Here is a 16374-nt window from a genome sequence, read left to right as displayed (position 1 = left end):
CTACAGCACAGTGTGGGGTAGATGAGCCCCATGGGCTGCTCCTGCTGCTGGCAGCACCAGTGAGACTTGCACAGAGGACACGGGGTTGATGTTCTGCTCAAGCAGGAGCCAGCTCAATAGCAGAGCTGTTGCTCTCTGAGGCTTGGATGTTTCTTTGAGGCAACATCAGAGAGGATGAGGTTATGTGGCAGCACAGAGAGGGTTGAAGATAAAGTCATGCCTTTGCAAATGCAATTTGGAGTCCTCATCCGTGCAGCAGTGGTGCTGGGAATAAAGCTCTGCCCCTTGTAGTGGGGTAGTCCAGGCCAGAGACCCACCAGGCAGGATGTGGGAGATGTGGGCAGGGGAGGTGAGGCTGGGCAGGTGGGTGAGCTGGCTATCTTTGCTCACCACTCATCCCACTTGCTCCCTTGGCTGTGTTGCTCACATGGGCTGAGGCTCCCAAACCCACTGTTCACCTCAGACTGTTCACCTCATTTTTTCACGCTAATGCCAGCTGGCAGCTCCTGGGAACCAGGACAGTGGGAAATGTTATATCCAAGTGCATTTGCACGGGTGCTCATGTGGAGGGTGAGGTGTACCAGGATCTTGGTGCAGAAATGGCATCTCCCCCAGCCCCTGGTACCACAGGCCCCCAGGTAGTTTGCTCCTGCTCCTTCTCTCCCACCACCCCAAAGGACCCCAGCCTGGGAGCACACAGATGGGCTGTAACCTTCACCTTGCTCTTCTCTGCTTTGCTGATAACTTTTTTTCTGGCACTCACTAAATACTTTCTGTGTGAATTGTTGCTGCTTTATCAGTGACCCCAAGAATCTGACAGCATCGGCCGTGGTGTGTGACTGTGTTTGTAGAGCAGGTTCCCACCTGCTAAAGGGTTTGTTGCAGAGTGTTCCCCTGGAAGCAGGTCCAGCCCCTTGCTGGTGCCCAGCGGTGTGAGAACACAGATCTTTAAGAGAAGGACTCTTGGGCCTCCAGCACAAGCCCACAGCTGCACCACCAGCTGCTGCAGCATCACTCCCCACTGGAACAGTCCATGTAGTCTTGCCCCTGGCATGCTGGTGCCCTCCCCCATGAGTGTTCACTCTTTTCCAGCCCAGTGCCAGGCAATTTACCCATCCACTCCCACAAAAAACAGGCCGTAGGGATGGGATCATTTGTGATGAGCAGAAAACCTGAGCTGTTACATGGTTCCATGCAAGTGGTTCTGCACAAAGAGCTGAATTCTCCCTTGCCATGAGAATTTGGGCACTGTAGCTTTTTGCAACCCATCTGGTTCCAGGGCAGGGATGCTGATTTATATCACAACCAGGAGGAGGCTGAAGTGGGAACTTCTGACTCTCTATAAATACCTGAAAGGAGGTTGGTGCAGGTTGGTCTCTTCACTCAGGTAACAAGCAACAGGACGAGGGGAAACAGGGTGCCACAAGGGGAAACAGCTCCACGAGTTGTGCCAGTGGAGGTTTAGGTTGGATATTAGTGAAAATTTCTTCCAGGGCTGCGAAGGAAATGGTAGAGTCACAATCCCTGGAGGGATCTAAAAGACGTGTAGATGTAGCATTTGGGGAGATGGTTTAGTGGTGGCCTTGGTGGTGCTGGGTTAATGGATGGTCTTGATGTTCTTAGGGGTCTTTTGCAGCCTAAAGAATTCTAGGTAGGGAGCCTTTTCCTGCTGGTGTGGAGTTGCTGAGCAATCTTGTTGCTCTCAGCTCTTGGGGCATGGACTCAATTGCTGCTATCAAAGGGGAATTCCTCTTAGAGCTCAGCAGGCTGCTCAGAGCCCTTCTGCAGCCTGGGGAGGCCCCTGTTATCAAAAGCTTTTCCTCTTACAACCCTCAGGGACATCGAGGCTGCAGCGTTCCCTTGGCTTTATCAGCAGAATCTGCCCACGAAGCTCACAGGAGGTCATGGAACTGCCAGGGGCTGCTATCACCACCCAGCCACTGCTTCCTATTTCTTCTGCTGAAATACTGCCCCCCAGGAGCTGTCACTGGAAAAAGGCTGAGAGAGCTGGGGGTGTTCAGCCTGCGGAAGAGAAGGCTCCAAGGAGACTTCAGAGCCCCTAAAGGCCCCTCAGTGCCTAAAGGGAGTCCAAGAGAGCTGGAGGGTGACTTAGAACAAGGACCCAGAGTGCCAGGACAAGGAGAATGGTTTCACAGTGCCAGAGGGCAGGGTTAGATGGAATATTGAGAAGGAATTGTTCCCTGGGAGGGAGGGGAGGCCCTGGCACAGGGTGCCCAGAAAAGTTGTGGCTGCCCTATCCCTGGAAGTGTCCAAGGCCAGGTTGGACAGGGCTTGGAGGAACCTGGGGCAGTGGAACGGGTCCCTGCCACGGCAGGGGGGTTGACACCAGTGGCACAGGCACACACAGCAGTGCACAGCTGGCCACACACAACCCTCTGTGCACCCCAGGGCACACTCACATCACTCACAGTGCCACACACATTCACTCACACTCACTCACACTCACATTGTCTCCCATTCATTCACACTCACACATTCACTTACATGCTCAAATTCATTCACACACTCACACATTCATTTGCACACTCACACATTCATTCACCCAGACATTCATTCACTCATTTATTAACACATTCACATTCATTCACACTCATTCATCCACATTCATTCACTCACATTAATTAGCTCACACATTCACTCTCACATTTACTCATATTAATTAGCTCACACATTAATTAGCTCACACTCACATTCATTCACTCTCACATTTACTCACCCATTAATTAGCTCACACATTAATTAGCTCATACATTAATTAGTTTATACTCACATTCATTTACTCTCACATTTACATTAATTAGCTCACACATTCATTCACTCTCACATTTACTCACACACTAATTAGCTCACACACATTAATTCACTCATTTACTCACACTAATTAGCTCACACATTAATTAGCTCACACATTCATTCACTCAAATTTCCTCACATTAATTGGCTCACACATTAATTAGCTCACACATTAATTAGTTACACTCACATTCATTCACTCTCACATTTACTCACACATTAATTAGCTCACACATTAATTAGTTACACTCGCATTCATTCACTCTCACATTTACTGACATATTAATTAGCTCACACATTAATTAGCTCACACACATTCACTCACTCATTTACACGCTCGCCTCCTCCCGCCCCCGCCGTTTGCCCCGCCCCCGCCGTTTGCCCCGCCCACCTCGCAGCCCCCGGCCCCGCCCCTCAGTGCCCGCGCATGCGCAGCTGTGGCGGCGGCGCGGCGGGCCATGGTGGCCGGCGGGGCGATGGTGGCCGGCGGGCGGGCGCGGAAGCTGGTGCGGCGCTACCGGCTGGCGGCCGCCACGGCTCTCGCCATCCTCCTGCTCCAGGGGCTCGTCCTCTGGAGCTCCGCCGGCCTCGATGAGGAGGGCCTGGCCGAGGTGTGCCGCGGGAGGGAGGGGGGCGCCTGGGCCTGCCGGGGGGACGGTGGGGAGGGGGGGCGGTGGAGGGGGTGTGGGCCGTGCTGAACGAGGGCGGTAAAAGGGCTGGGGGCGCCGTGAGGGGGCTGAGGACGACGCGGGAGACCGAGGAGGCCTGAGGGGCTCGAGGTGGGCTGAGGGCCTGGGGGGCCATGGGAGGGTGATGGGTGCTGGGAGGGGGCTTTCGTGGGGCAGCCCTTGGAAGGGACAGTCCCCTGGGGTAGCGAGTGTCCCCTTGCTCACGGGGACAAAGGGGGTGGCCTCTGTGGGCTTGGCAAGGCCCAGACCCAGGATAGGCTTCCTGGGGTGGGGGGTCCTGCAGCCTCGGGCTGCTGAAGGTGCTGGCGGTGGGGTGGGCAGCGGGAGGTTGCCTGGGGGCTCCTGGCTGCAGCGGTGCAGGGTCACAGCACCTGAGAAGGGGAGCTTATGGCCCAGGGGGTTTGTTTTGGGTCTGGCATAGAGTGGGGAGTATGGGGGGCTTGATGGGGATTTTGCACTTTTGGTTTGGGGGATGTTGTGGGAAACTGGGGTCAGGGACACCCAAATCCAAAACACGGAGTTCAGAGAGCTGGCAGGTTTGTGTCAGCTCCTGTGTAGCTGTTCTGGTGAGAGGTATTCCTGTGAAGTGGGAGAGTACAAGGACCTTTCGGAGTTGCTGATGTCTTTATACCAGAACATCCTGCTAAGGCCAAATCCATCACTTCTTTCTTGTGTGGGGAAACTGAGGCATGGTCTGGTGAAGGAGTTTGCCCAAGGTCAGACACAGAAAAGGTGTCAAAGAGGACCCAGGCTAATGAAACACATTGCTGACACCTTCAAACAAAGCTCCCACCTGTGGGTTGTTAATTTGGATTTGTTTATTTTTGGGAACTGCCCAGACTGTGTCCAGGTCTGCTATGTCTGTGTGGACCAGTGGCTGAAGCCTCCTATTGCCTCCCTAGTGTGGAGGGTGATGCCATGGTCAGCAGGTCTAGAAGGCTTTCCTTGAGAGCAAAGAGGTGAAAAGGGGAACGAGGCAAACCCTTGCTGTGGGGAAGGTCTCTAGAGTGACACCACTCTTTCAGCAGGTGAATTCCCAGCCTTAGGCCTCCTCCTGGGCCGCAGGAAATGGCCATGAGCACCCTCATGTGCTGCCATATGCCCATCACCAACACCAGGGAATGAATGTGGCAAGGAGAGGAGCATGATCTGGAGGCACTGGAAGCCTGAGAGCAGACTGGTCTGGCACCAGGGAGTGCCCAACTGCTCCTTTGCCTGTTCTGTAACCTTGATCAAATTACTTCACCCATCCTGGCTTCTCCTTCCCTCTGTACCATCCTGCACTGTTTGTCTGCTGTTCTCTGCTCCTGCCCTTCACAGCCTCCTGGGCTGGCTCATTCTGCCTTGGTCCTTGCCTGATTTCCCCACATCTCATCCCAAAACTGAGCTGGGCAGCTGAACATGTTTGGCCATGGGTCCCCTTTCCTGGAGAGGAGTTGGTTCACCAGCAGCAGTCCTGGGAATTGACAAGCCTCTTTGGGCAAGACAAGAACCATCCTTAACTTCACAGACAGCCTGAACCCATTAGCAGGCTGGGAAAAGTCCATTTAACCTTTAATTCTTAGAAAATGCAAAGCTCTCGGCTTCTCTGCCGTCCTGCCATCTGATTTTGGCCAGGCCTAGAGGAGACACCATTTCCCTGAGGGCATTTCTGGTAAAGCCAGAGGAACAGTCCCAGGAGAGTCTGACCTTGCAAGGCTGAAAGGATATGTGGAAGTTTGGGATTTCTTAATTGCCATAGTAAATAGCTTCTTCCAACTAATGCACACAGCTCATCCCCACCATGAAAAGGCTGTGACTGGCTGTGGAGAAAGAAAGAGACACTCAAGTTCTGGAAGTGCTGTGGAGCTGGCTGTGCCTCTTGGATCTATCAGTTCTCTTCCCAAGCCCTATTTTGGGTCCTGCAAGGCACCCTGTGTTTACCAAGCAGATTCTTTATAGAGTGCAGACCAGGAGTATTTGGATCTGTCTCCATCTGCCCAAGTCAGCACTGTATTTCCTCCTGGAAACCAAATTAATCTTGTTCCACCAGGATCAAACAACACAATCCCTATCCAGACTGATGGATGAGAGAGGAAAGTCCCACTCCTGCTGTGATCAGCATGAGTGTCTCCCCAAACAAGTGGGAGCCTGAGAGACCAGAGCGATCCTGCCTCTGTCATTGTGACACCCACAGCTCCTGAATGAGCACACAACCTTCCTGAAGCTCTTAGTCCGTGGTGGAGTTGGTACCAGTAAAACTCAAACCACAAAGTTTCCTTGTGGGTGGAGAAGAGGATCTGTCTCTGCAGTGTTTTAGCCACTTAGTCTCCTGTCTTTGTGTGTCCAGACAGGAGGTGGCACCTCTCTGGGGCTTGTGTGTTGGTGTCCTCTGTGTGCTGTGGCCACAAGAGAAGCTTCCTATGAAGTGTCTTTTCTTCTGGAGAAGAGATTCCTTCATAGTTACTTTTCCTGCCAAAGAGTTTGTTTTTAGGGGACTTACTCCAGCCATTTTAACTCGGGATTCCTGTGATGACTTTGGAGCATTTGGTGCTGGTTTTGTCTGATGGGTGCTAGTTTGTGGCAGAAACCAGTCAGACAGCCAGAGAGGGAATCCTGCAGAAACCAGGTGCTGTTAGCTCTCCTCCTCCCAGTGGCACAGTGGGACCTGTGCAGGCGATGGGGTGCAGGTAGATGCATGACCCATGGCTCTGTTTCACTCTGGGGTAGCAGTGTCGCATTGGGGGAGGCAGAACAGGACAAGTCTCTCCAGTAACAAGCAATAGGACAAGAGGAAATGGCCTCAAGTTATACCAGGCTGGTTTAGGTGAGATATTAGTGAAAACTTTGTCACCAAAAGGGCTGTGAAGCCCTTGAACAGGCTGGATGAGGAAGTGGTGGAGTCACAGACTCTGGAGGTATCTAAAAGATGGGTAGATGTGGCACTTGGGGACATGTTTTAGTGGTGGCTTTGACAGGCGTTTAACAGCTGGGTGATCTTAGCGAGTCTTTCTAACCTAAATGATTCTCTGATTCTAAGTGAGCTCTGGCTGGTGCCTGGAGTCATCTGTGTGTCAGAAGGAGGGGATGGGGAGCCTCACTGACTGTCCCACACAGGTCTTAAATACAGCAGAACAATGTGGCTGGAGCCATTCCTTGCAGGTGGGGATGGAGGGATCGCTCTGCTGTGGTGCAATAATTGGGAACCCTTGAGTTCCTTGGCTGGCAGCTCTGGAAGGGCTGTCAGTGCTTCTAACAACTTCCCTACTGGGAAAGGCCGCCAGGCATGCTCCTGAGCTGGGAACAGGGCTCCTTGCAGGCGGACAAGCAGGACTGTAACCACGGGTGGGTGTTGAATAGGGGGTGTCCCCACAGTCAGGTGTGTTGGGGAGTGCAGGATGTGAGTGGGATCAGCGAGTCTCTTCCTGCAGGAACATGGAAGATACTCTCTCCTCACTTGTGGCCTTCCGGCTGCCCTCTCCTGTGATGCTCTGTGAGGAAAACAGGTTTCTAGCTCTGGAGCAGATGGCCTGCATGGTGACCAATGAAGGGTTCACTGCCTGTCTTGGGCTGCCTGTGATGCCTGTTTGGGTGGAGGCAGGCTTGGCTGATCCCTGCTGAACCAACCCTTTGGAATTTAAGCAGTGGTTTGGCCATGACTATGCCAGCACAGCATGGGCAGTCTGGGGACTCTGAAATGGGCAGATCACACCAAATGCTTTCCAGCCTTTTCACTCTGTGCTTTCTCCTGGCTGTGACCTTCCCAGCAGCTACACCCTCAGGGGAGTCTTGTGCCAGGGGCTAGTTCAGTCCTGCTGTCCTTGTGAGGCATCTGTCTATCCTGTGAGATGCCACTGCTCAGGAATAACCCTGGTTGTTCCTTACAGTTCCCCGTGGTGCCTGGCACAGCTGCTGGGCAGTCAGAGTTTGGGGGTGCTGTGAAACAGCCCTGGGAGGCTGTGCTGGAGCAGGCAGCTGCCTGCCTGTCATCTGGGAGTGCCTGCAATGGGCTGGAGCGCATGGCCCTGACATCAGGGGTACACTCACTGGGAAAGTTCTTTCCCAGGAGAGCAGCATCCAAACTTCCCAGCTCCCTGCTCTCCCCAAGGCTGACTGTCTCTGCTGTCAGCCAGCCTGGCAGAGGTGACGAAGCATAATTAAGTGCTCCCTTTACACATCTGCTTGGGTCCACAGGAAGGTGGTGATGTAAGTGCCTGCCCCAGCCCAGCATGGGGAGCCAGGGTGCAGGGAGGGGTGCATGTGCAGGGCCTTGGTCTATTCCTGTCCAATGCTTTCAGCCCAGAGAGCACAGCTGTGGCTGCCTGGGACTCTGGCTGTGCTGGGGGTCACAGCATGGTCATAGCAGAGAACAGTTGGTCCAATAATCTCACAATGAAATAACCATCACCAGCAAGTACAGCCCAGTGCTCATCTCCAGCATCAGGGATGTCCCTGCAGGTGGGCAGACCTCAGAGGGTGGCTGGTGCAGACACAACCCACTGTGTCCATTTAGTCTGCAGCCCGACCACAGAGACTGGCTATCCTCATGATGGGGGCATTGGCAAGGGGCTGCTGTTGGGTCTTAGTCTGGGGTTTTGGGTGGTGAAGGGGCTGTGTAATGACCTGTGCTGCACAGCGGTTGCTCCTGGAGCACCTGTCATGCTGCAGCATTGAGCTCTGTGGGGACTGGGAACGGATGCTCTGAGGAGCATGTTGACAGATCTAGGGAGAAGCAGGCCCGAGTTAATGCTGTCTGTCCTCTCTTCTGCATCCACATGAACCTGCAACAGGAGCGGCAGAAGAAAGCTGGGTTTCCCGAGAGCAGCGATGGCTCCAAGGACTCGGACAGCTCTGCTGGGCGCCGGAGCAGTGCCAGCCGGAAGCATGGCCGATGGCGGGGCCGGCTGGACAGCCCCGGGGCCATGGTGTCCAAGGTGGTGAGAGCCGTCACGGCCAGGCACAAACCAGGGTGGAGGCTGCCGGCCATGCTGGATTCCTCCAGCCACAGGAACCTGACAGAGCTGCGTGGGGAGGCCCAGCTGGCCATCTTCCAGCAGGGTGACACGGGCAGCGTGGAGGGGGCTCCCCAGCCCACTGAGAACAGTTTCACCCCCAAGTGTGAAATCACGGGCAAAGACGCCCTGTCAGCGCTGGCCCGAGCCAGCAGCAAACAGTGCCAACAGGAGATCGCCAACGTGGTGTGTCTGCACCGGGCGGGCAGCCTCATGCCCCAGTCCGTGCCTCGCCACTGCCAGCTCTCAGGTGAGTCCTGCTGGAGTGGTCCTGGTCACCCTGGGCATTGGGAATATCCCAGGGAGGCTGTACGCCACCTTCCTTATGTCACCAAATTGTCCCACCTGGCAAAAAGCGCCTCAGTCTGTCACTGATTCCCAGATTACCTCCGCCTCTGTAATCCAGTCAAAGTTGTGGCAGCCCTCTTAAGTTGGGCTGTTCATCCCAGTCTGCAGTTATGCAGAGGTCAGAGCCAGGCCCAGCTGCATTTTCTGTTTTGAGGTACCAGGGGAGGACACCCCCTTTCCTAGAATCCCCCATCAGTGTAACACAAGGGGCTGCATGTGCCACCATGCCTTGGCACTGCAGACAGTTTGGGGTTTGCCCGAGGCTGAGTGCTCCCCTGCTGTCCCCTGCCTTGCTCAGAAGCTCCAGGTAGTAGATACCAAGGATGGGGGTGGCTGACACCCCTCTCCCTCCCCATGTAGGCAAGGTCAGCCCTGTGATCCAGTGGGACGAAAGCCGGCTGCAGCAGGGGCCCCCCAGCAAGCCTGTGCGCATTGCCTACATGCTGGTGGTGCATGGCAGGGCCATCCGCCAGCTGAAGCGGCTCATCAAGGCCGTGTACCACCAGCAGCACTTCTTCTACATCCACGTTGACAAGGTGTGTGGCAGGGGTGAGGGAGTGGGTGCTGACAGTGCTCCATCGGTCCCTGGGAGAGGGAGCAAAGCTGAGACATGGGTGGTGGTGAATGAGGAAAGTGGCTGGATAGGGTTAGTCCTCGGTGCTCTGGAGCTGTGACTGCTGCTACTTCTGCAACCCCAGGGAAGCAGAATCTATCCCCCCTGCCCTGTTTGATGCTTTCTCCTTGTGGAGGCTGCTGCAAGGGCTGACTCTGGGCTGGTGGAAAGGAAAACAGGGCCCTAGGAGGATGTGCTCCTCGCTGAGGGTGAGCCATGTTCCCTGGCAGCGCTCCAACTACCTCCATCGCGAGGCTGTGGAGCTGGCCCGGCACTACCCCAACATCCGTGTGACACCCTGGCGCATGGTGACCATCTGGGGAGGTGCCAGCTTGCTGAAGATGTACCTGCGTAGCATGAAAGACCTGCTGGAACTGTCTGAGTGGCCCTGGGACTTCTTCATCAATCTGAGTGCCACTGATTACCCCACAAGGTGAGTGCCTTACTGGGGCAGGGGAGGGGGCTGGAGGTGTTGGGGCTGTGTGATGCTGTGGCTGTGTGATGCTGCAGAAGCCTTGGGAGGAGCAGGGAGCTGCGGGAGATGGGGTTGGAGATGGCACCCACATGCTGGTGATGATGCTCTGTGGCCAGACTAGACCCAGGTATGCAGAGGAGCCCAGCAGGTACCTCCAAAGCTGTTATTTCCTGTGGTCTGGGTATTGCAGGAGAATATGCATGTGAAGCATAAGACAGCAGAGGCTGTGTCTGTGTCTTTGGGTTTCTTGTGTCTAGTGGGTCTTGCAGAATGAGTGTTTACTGGGCTGCTTCACCCGAGGAGCATTAATGATTCCTGATTTCCACCTCAGGACCAATGATGAACTGGTGATGTTCCTGTCCAAATACCGAGATAAGAACTTCCTGAAGTCACATGGGCGAGACAACGCCAGGTAATCTCAGCTAGAGGCAGAGCTGAACTGGAGGAACAGAAAACAAGGGATTTCAGAAAAGAACTGAAACAGCTGTGGCAGGGAGGGGATGGTCTGCATCTGACACTCCTGACTCCTCATCCCCATGCCCAGGTTTATCAAGAAGCAGGGCCTGGACCGCTTGTTCCACGAGTGTGACTCCCATATGTGGCGACTGGGCGAACGCCACATCCCCGAGGGCATCGTGGTGGACGGGGGCTCTGACTGGTTCTCGCTGACACGCAGCTTTGTGGAATATGTGGTCTATGCTGAGGACCAGCTGGTGTCCCAGCTGCGCCAGTTCTACACCTACACGCTCCTGCCAGCTGAGGTGGGTACTGGCTGTGGGCCACAGGACAGATTTTCTTCTCCCTGTGCTTAACACATATCTTTCCCACTTCATCCGTGCTCTGAGTACCTGCAAAGGGTGTTGCTGGTTTTGTTCAGGCAGTTTTGTGCCTCCCCTTTTCCAGACTTAGGTATGAAAGAGGGAAGATAGGAGCAGATAGGTCAGGGGTCATGCTTACATACAAGCCAGCTTTAGGTCCAGTCACCCTCTGGGCCAGATGAGGACTGGTGCAAGCCTGGTCCCTTAAGTGTTGCCCTCTACTGGGAATGGGAAAGTTTCTGTTCAGTAGCAGTTGAGGTCTGCCCTTTTCCTCTATGGGTGGGGGTCTCCATTAACCACCTGTCCTCCATCCCACTGGGTGTCCTGCCCCTTTTCTGCCTTGCACAGTCCTTCTTCCACACGGTCCTGGAGAACAGCCACGCCTGTGAGACGCTGGTCGATAACAACCTCCGAGTGACCAACTGGAACCGGAAGCTGGGCTGTAAGTGCCAATATAAACACATAGTCGACTGGTGCGGGTGCTCCCCAAATGACTTCAAACCCCAGGACTTCCTTCGGCTACAGGTGAAAAAGATCCTCCTTTCTCTTCCTGCTCCTTCCCTTTCTCCCTGTCCTCTTCTCTCTGGGCTGTCCTGCAGGCACCCCAGGCTGCAGTGCTGGCTGCTGTGTGTATCCTCACAAGAGGCTGGAGCATGATCAGGTTCCCCAGTGGGGCTCAGTGTAGATGTGTCTGTAAACAGGCATTAGGATTATCCTGACTGTCCTGCCCTGCAGCCAGGGTTCTGCTTGCAGCATTGCTCCTATTCCTAGACTTTCTCTCCTGTTTTCCTGCTCTCCCCCTGCAAATGTATCACTTGAGGAAAATACCTTTTTAGTAAAACCCATTCAGAGTGCTGTTTCTTTGGCAGGTCAAAATGCCTTGTGACATAACGTCTCCCATGCTCTCGGTGCATGGAGATGTGGACTGAACACAGGCTTGGGGGAGATAGAGCCAGCCCTGAAAAGAGCAGTTGTGGCAGGATTTTCCAGCAGTTCCAGGCTTGCAGAGCCCAAGACACTGTTCCTGTAGGCTGTGCCTCTTGGCCAGAGCTAATGTAGGGCTCAGTAGTGGGTGGAGGCTCATCAGAATAAAGATTGCAGCAAAGGAGCTGGATGACACATGGCTAGTTCTGGCTACAGAAAGGGGGAGGTGGTGGGAGAGATGGGGACCCATCTGCATTCCCAGTAACTGTTAGTGTGCTCCCACTGATCTGTCGTAGAGGATCCCACATTCAGGCTGGCTGTGCTGTGCTGTGCTGCTCCTTAGCCTGTGCCTTCAAAGTGGGTAGGGTGGATCCTGCTGGAGTGGAAGGGCAGAGTGGGTGCCCCCAGCATTGTTAGAAATGCCTGTGCTCTTCCAGCAACTCTCCAGGCCCACCTTCTTTGCCCGCAAGTTTGAGTCGACGGTGAACCAAGAGGTGCTGGAGATCCTGGACACGCACCTCTACGGCAGCTACCCCGCCAACACCCCGGCCCTCAAGGCCTACTGGGAAAATGTCTACGACCGTGTTGATGGGCTCAGCGGTCTCACCGATGTCACCCTCACCTTCTATACAGCCTTCTCCAGGCTGGGGCTCCACAAAGCCTCATCCACGCCAGCAGCCAAGGCTGACAAGCTCTGCAGGTGGGGTATTTTCTGTGGTCTCAACCCAGGCCCCAAATGGAGGCCTTTATCTTGTGCTGGAAGTATGCTTATGCTCAGATATGCAACCTCTCTGTCTTATTTCTCCAGATTTGAGCCTCGAGGCTTCCCCTCCAGTGTGCATTTATATTTCTATGACGACCGTTTCCAGGGTTACCTGGTGATGCAGGAAGTGCAAAATTTGGCAGCTGGGCAGACAGAATCCTTGGAGGTGTGGATGATGCCCCAAGGAGCTCTGAAGCTGTCCGGTCATGGAGGGCAGGCAAACCGCTTGCAAAACCTAGAGGTAAATGTGGCACTTTTCTCCCTGGCTTTCCCACACTGCTGTCATTCCTCCTCTGCCCCACCTGCTTGCCATGGGGACAGAGGGGACGCAGAGCTGCCACTGTGTCTGAAAATAAACCTTTATCTGGGAGTTTGGTTTATTTGTGAGGAGCTGATCACTGGGGAATAGGCCTTCAAGGGATCTTTCAGAGGCAGGTGAGATCCATTGCGCGTAGGCTGTAGGAGGCCTTGCACAGCTGAATTAGTTCTGGTGTGTGATCCATGGATTGTCTGCTGTTTAGGACGCTAAGGTTTATGTGTTCTCTGTTTCGGGGAGGTGAAACACAGAACCTCAGCTGATAGTGTCTCCTTGCCCAGTGTCCCACTGCTTGTGCTTCCTGTCCCTCCAGGTGGGCACAGAGTGGGACCCCAAGGAAAGACTCTTCCGCAATTTTGGAGGCTTGATGGGGCCTTTTGATGAGCCAGTGGCTATGCAGAAGTGGTCACGGGGCCCCAACCTGACGGCCACGGTGGTGTGGATTGACCCCACCTATGTCATTGCTGCCTCCTACGACATCACGGTGGATGCTGAGGCAGAGTTCACCCAGTACAAGCCCCCCCTCAACCACCCCCTGCGCCCTGGCATCTGGACCATCCGCCTCCTTCAGTTCTGGGAGCCTCTGGGGGAGAACCAGTTCCTGGTGGTGCCTCAGACCTTCAACCGCAAGCAGCCTCTCAGGAAAGGTGAGGATGCTCTGGAGTTTGGGGCTGGATGAGAGGGTGTCCCTGTGGGCATTCCAAGTGCTTCCCCCCTGTGTTGGCCCCTTGGCTGCAGCTGATGACCAGGCTGGAGCCAGTCTTCCACTGGTGCCCCTTGCCCATGTGAATCCTCAGACTGAGCTATCCTCTTGGCAGCTGTGGAGAGCCGATTCGCCCATGTCAGTCAGATTCTTCCTGCACCAGCGTCCTTTTCCTTGTGCTGGATGGGAGCTGGGGTTGCAAAGGAATGGGGTACTGTGCCCCAACTGGAGTTGGGGGTAGGACCTGCAGGGTGCCAGAATATTGCTGCACTGCTCATCCCCTCTATTTTCTCTCCCTTTCCTTCCCAGATGACAGCAACTGGCTGCATGGTGGCCCCCCTCGCAATGAGTACATGGACCAGAACTTCCAGGGCCTGGGCGGGATCCTCAACCTGCCGCGCTCCGAGGCAGCAGAGGAGGATGCGGTGCACAAGGCACGGCTGACGGGCAAGGAGCTGGAGGACTGGGCAGATGCTGCCATCAGCACCTTCTGGTCCGCAGCAAATGTCTGTGTCAGCAGCCCCTCTGCCTGTGCTTCCCTGGAGACCTGCAGCAAAACCTCCTGGAGCTCCCTCTCCCCAGACCCCAAATCAGAACTGGGGCCTGTCAAACCTGATGGGCGGCTGAGGTAGCAGGAGCAGCCAGAGGGGACAGCCTTTGGGATCAGGGAGCATCCTCCATTTCTGATTTGGGGGCTGTCTCTGGACCACATCACCCTGTGCCATCTGCACCGTAGTCACTCGAGGAAGAGAAAATGGGAACCTCCAGGCAGGGGAAAACCTTCTCCTGTGGGGTATTTTGGGTGGAGGGAGAGGCATGAGGTGGGTCTTGCCCATCTCTGCAGGAAGGAGCCCTTGCTGGCCAGGGAGAGCGTGCTGGAGTGCCCATCCCTGTGGGGGCATGGCAGGCACCTGGGAAAAGCTGTGTGTTTGTTACTCCAGGCCTTGGAGCTTCAGGAAAGGGTGATGTGGGAGGGAGGGATTGCTGGTGAGTGGGCAGACTCTTGACCAGCTCAGCATCCTGCCCAGCTGCAGACTAGAAATTGGCAGGATGGGCCCTTGTTGCTCGCTGCTGCCCTGGTGGGCTGATGAGGGACTGGGGATAGGTAGAAGCAGAATGAGTCAAAACCTGCTGTGTGCACGGAGCTGCTGCTGGCTTAGGGTTTACATCTCATCCTTTCCACCCCAGCCCTTTAGTTTGTATTTTTATAAATATATATATAGAAATATATATGATGCAAAGTGCAATAGAGACGAGACCCCGCATTGGTCGGGAAGTCCCTGTGTCTCCATTTCCCCTCAGACTGTAACATACCTTGTTCCCTTGGGTGTCCTGGTGCTACAGGACAGGGTGCTGGGTCGTTTACATCCTTTTTTTATTGTTATTATTGTTTTGCTGTTTGCCCATTTCCTGCTGAGGGCTGCTGGGGACCTGTAACCTGTTGGCCTTGGGGCATGGTTGCCCCCAGATTGTGGGGCAGCTGCCCAACTATGCCAAATGTCTGGAGCCCTGGTGTGTTGCGCAACAGTGAGCGGGGAGTGCTCAGTGTGTGGTTCAGGTCTGACAAGCTGTGCTGTAGACCCTGCCACTTCTGTCTCCACTTCAGCAAAAGGACGCCCTGATCCCCTGCCAAAACATCATCCACAGGGCCCATGTCCTGCTGCGGATGAGCCGTGCCTGGAGGACTGCCCTGTGCCACAGCAACTTGACCCAACTTTTTCTCTTCTCCCACGTTGGCAGAAGCTTTCGGGACCCGCTGTGCTTCCCTGGCCAAAAAGCAAAGCGGCGAGATTGGGTCCGGCCAGCCCCATCCTCCCTCCGCTGTTTCTGCTCCCCACTGCTCCAGAGGGAATAGGCGCCACCTCCTCTTGGGAAGGGTTGCAGTGAAGCATCCCCCTTCCCTGCAGTGCCCGCAGGATGTCCTTGGAATCTGCCTCTAACATTCTTCTCTCCAAGATTGATGCTGCCTGGAGAAGTCTGGGTTTGGTTTCATCCTGAGAAGACTCTTCACAGCACGGGACAATTTGGAGCCCATCTGGCCCAACCCTCTGCTCAAAGCAGGGTCTCAGGAGCTGGTGGGGTTTTGCTGTCTCCATGGATCAGTGCCATCCTAACTTTTCTCCCATGTCCCAGCTCTCCGCCCAGCAGGTCTGACACTCCCAGTCTCCAGATCTAAGGATGTGGGTGTTGCAAGGTGTGTACTGTAAAATGGAGGGGACTGAGACCTCTGTGTGTGAGGGCAAGTACCTGCTGGTACTCAGCCCCCCTGTCCTGTACCCACTTCTGCCTGGGGTACTTTGGGGCAGTGGGGGAATGTGGGGGGAGGCAGGCCACACACTGGAGGATGCCAAAACTGTGTGTCAGAACCATTATGTAAAGTTGTCTTAAATATGCAACATTACCACAAATACATCTCTATCTACAGTTTGGTGTGTTGGGTTTTTGTGCTGTTATGGAATGGGTGGAGGAAGTTTGGCCGTACCCAGTGAGAGTGTAAAGCCCTCCTGGGAGCAGTGGCTGTGAGGGTGGTGGGGCAGGATCGCCTTCCTCAGATGGGTGATATGTTACCCAAAATCAAGCTTGGGGTTTTCAAAGCCTATGGCTGAAAAGTGAGAGCTCGGGAGTGACCCGGGGCCATGGGCTGAGTCTGGTTACACCCTGGCAGCGAGTGCCCTGAAGGTACCCAGATACTTACCGTTGACATGGCACTTAATTAAGGTGTTAATCGGCTAATGAGCAGGCACCTCCTGCTGCCTCCGGGGCCAAGAGCCTCCTGCGGCGCAGGCCGGCTTTCCCTCTGCAGGAGCAGGGCAGCGCTGGGGTTGTCCCGTGCCCGCTGATCCCGGCAGTGACCTGCGCCGCGGGACTCTGCTAACCGCGGCACGGGGCCGGGGCACCCGCGGATGAGCCGGGCCGGCCC

At 55.0% G+C, this 16374-nt stretch overlaps 1 protein-coding gene across 1 annotated transcript; it reads left to right on the top strand.

The window, feature by feature from the left end:
* Positions 1-3275: 3275 nt before the first annotated feature.
* On the top strand, positions 3276-14415 carry XYLT2 (xylosyltransferase 2). Its single transcript, XM_084218710.1, has 11 exons — positions 3276-3425; positions 8273-8744; positions 9203-9378; positions 9686-9888; positions 10262-10342; positions 10475-10691; positions 11097-11273; positions 12110-12372; positions 12481-12676; positions 13065-13398; positions 13764-14415. Exons 1-11 carry the CDS (start codon positions 3291-3293, stop codon positions 14084-14086), a joined length of 2577 nt encoding a protein of 858 aa, XP_084074836.1. The 5' UTR covers positions 3276-3290; the 3' UTR covers positions 14087-14415.
* Positions 14416-16374: the final 1959 nt, after the last annotated feature.

The sequence above is a fragment of the Fringilla coelebs genome (genome assembly GCF_963513975.1).
Source record: "Fringilla coelebs genome assembly, chromosome: 19".
NCBI classification, from domain to species: Eukaryota; Metazoa; Chordata; class Aves; order Passeriformes; family Fringillidae; genus Fringilla; species Fringilla coelebs.
The sequence above is the reverse complement of the archived record's forward strand: the minus strand, read 5'-3'. Positions and strand labels throughout refer to the sequence as shown.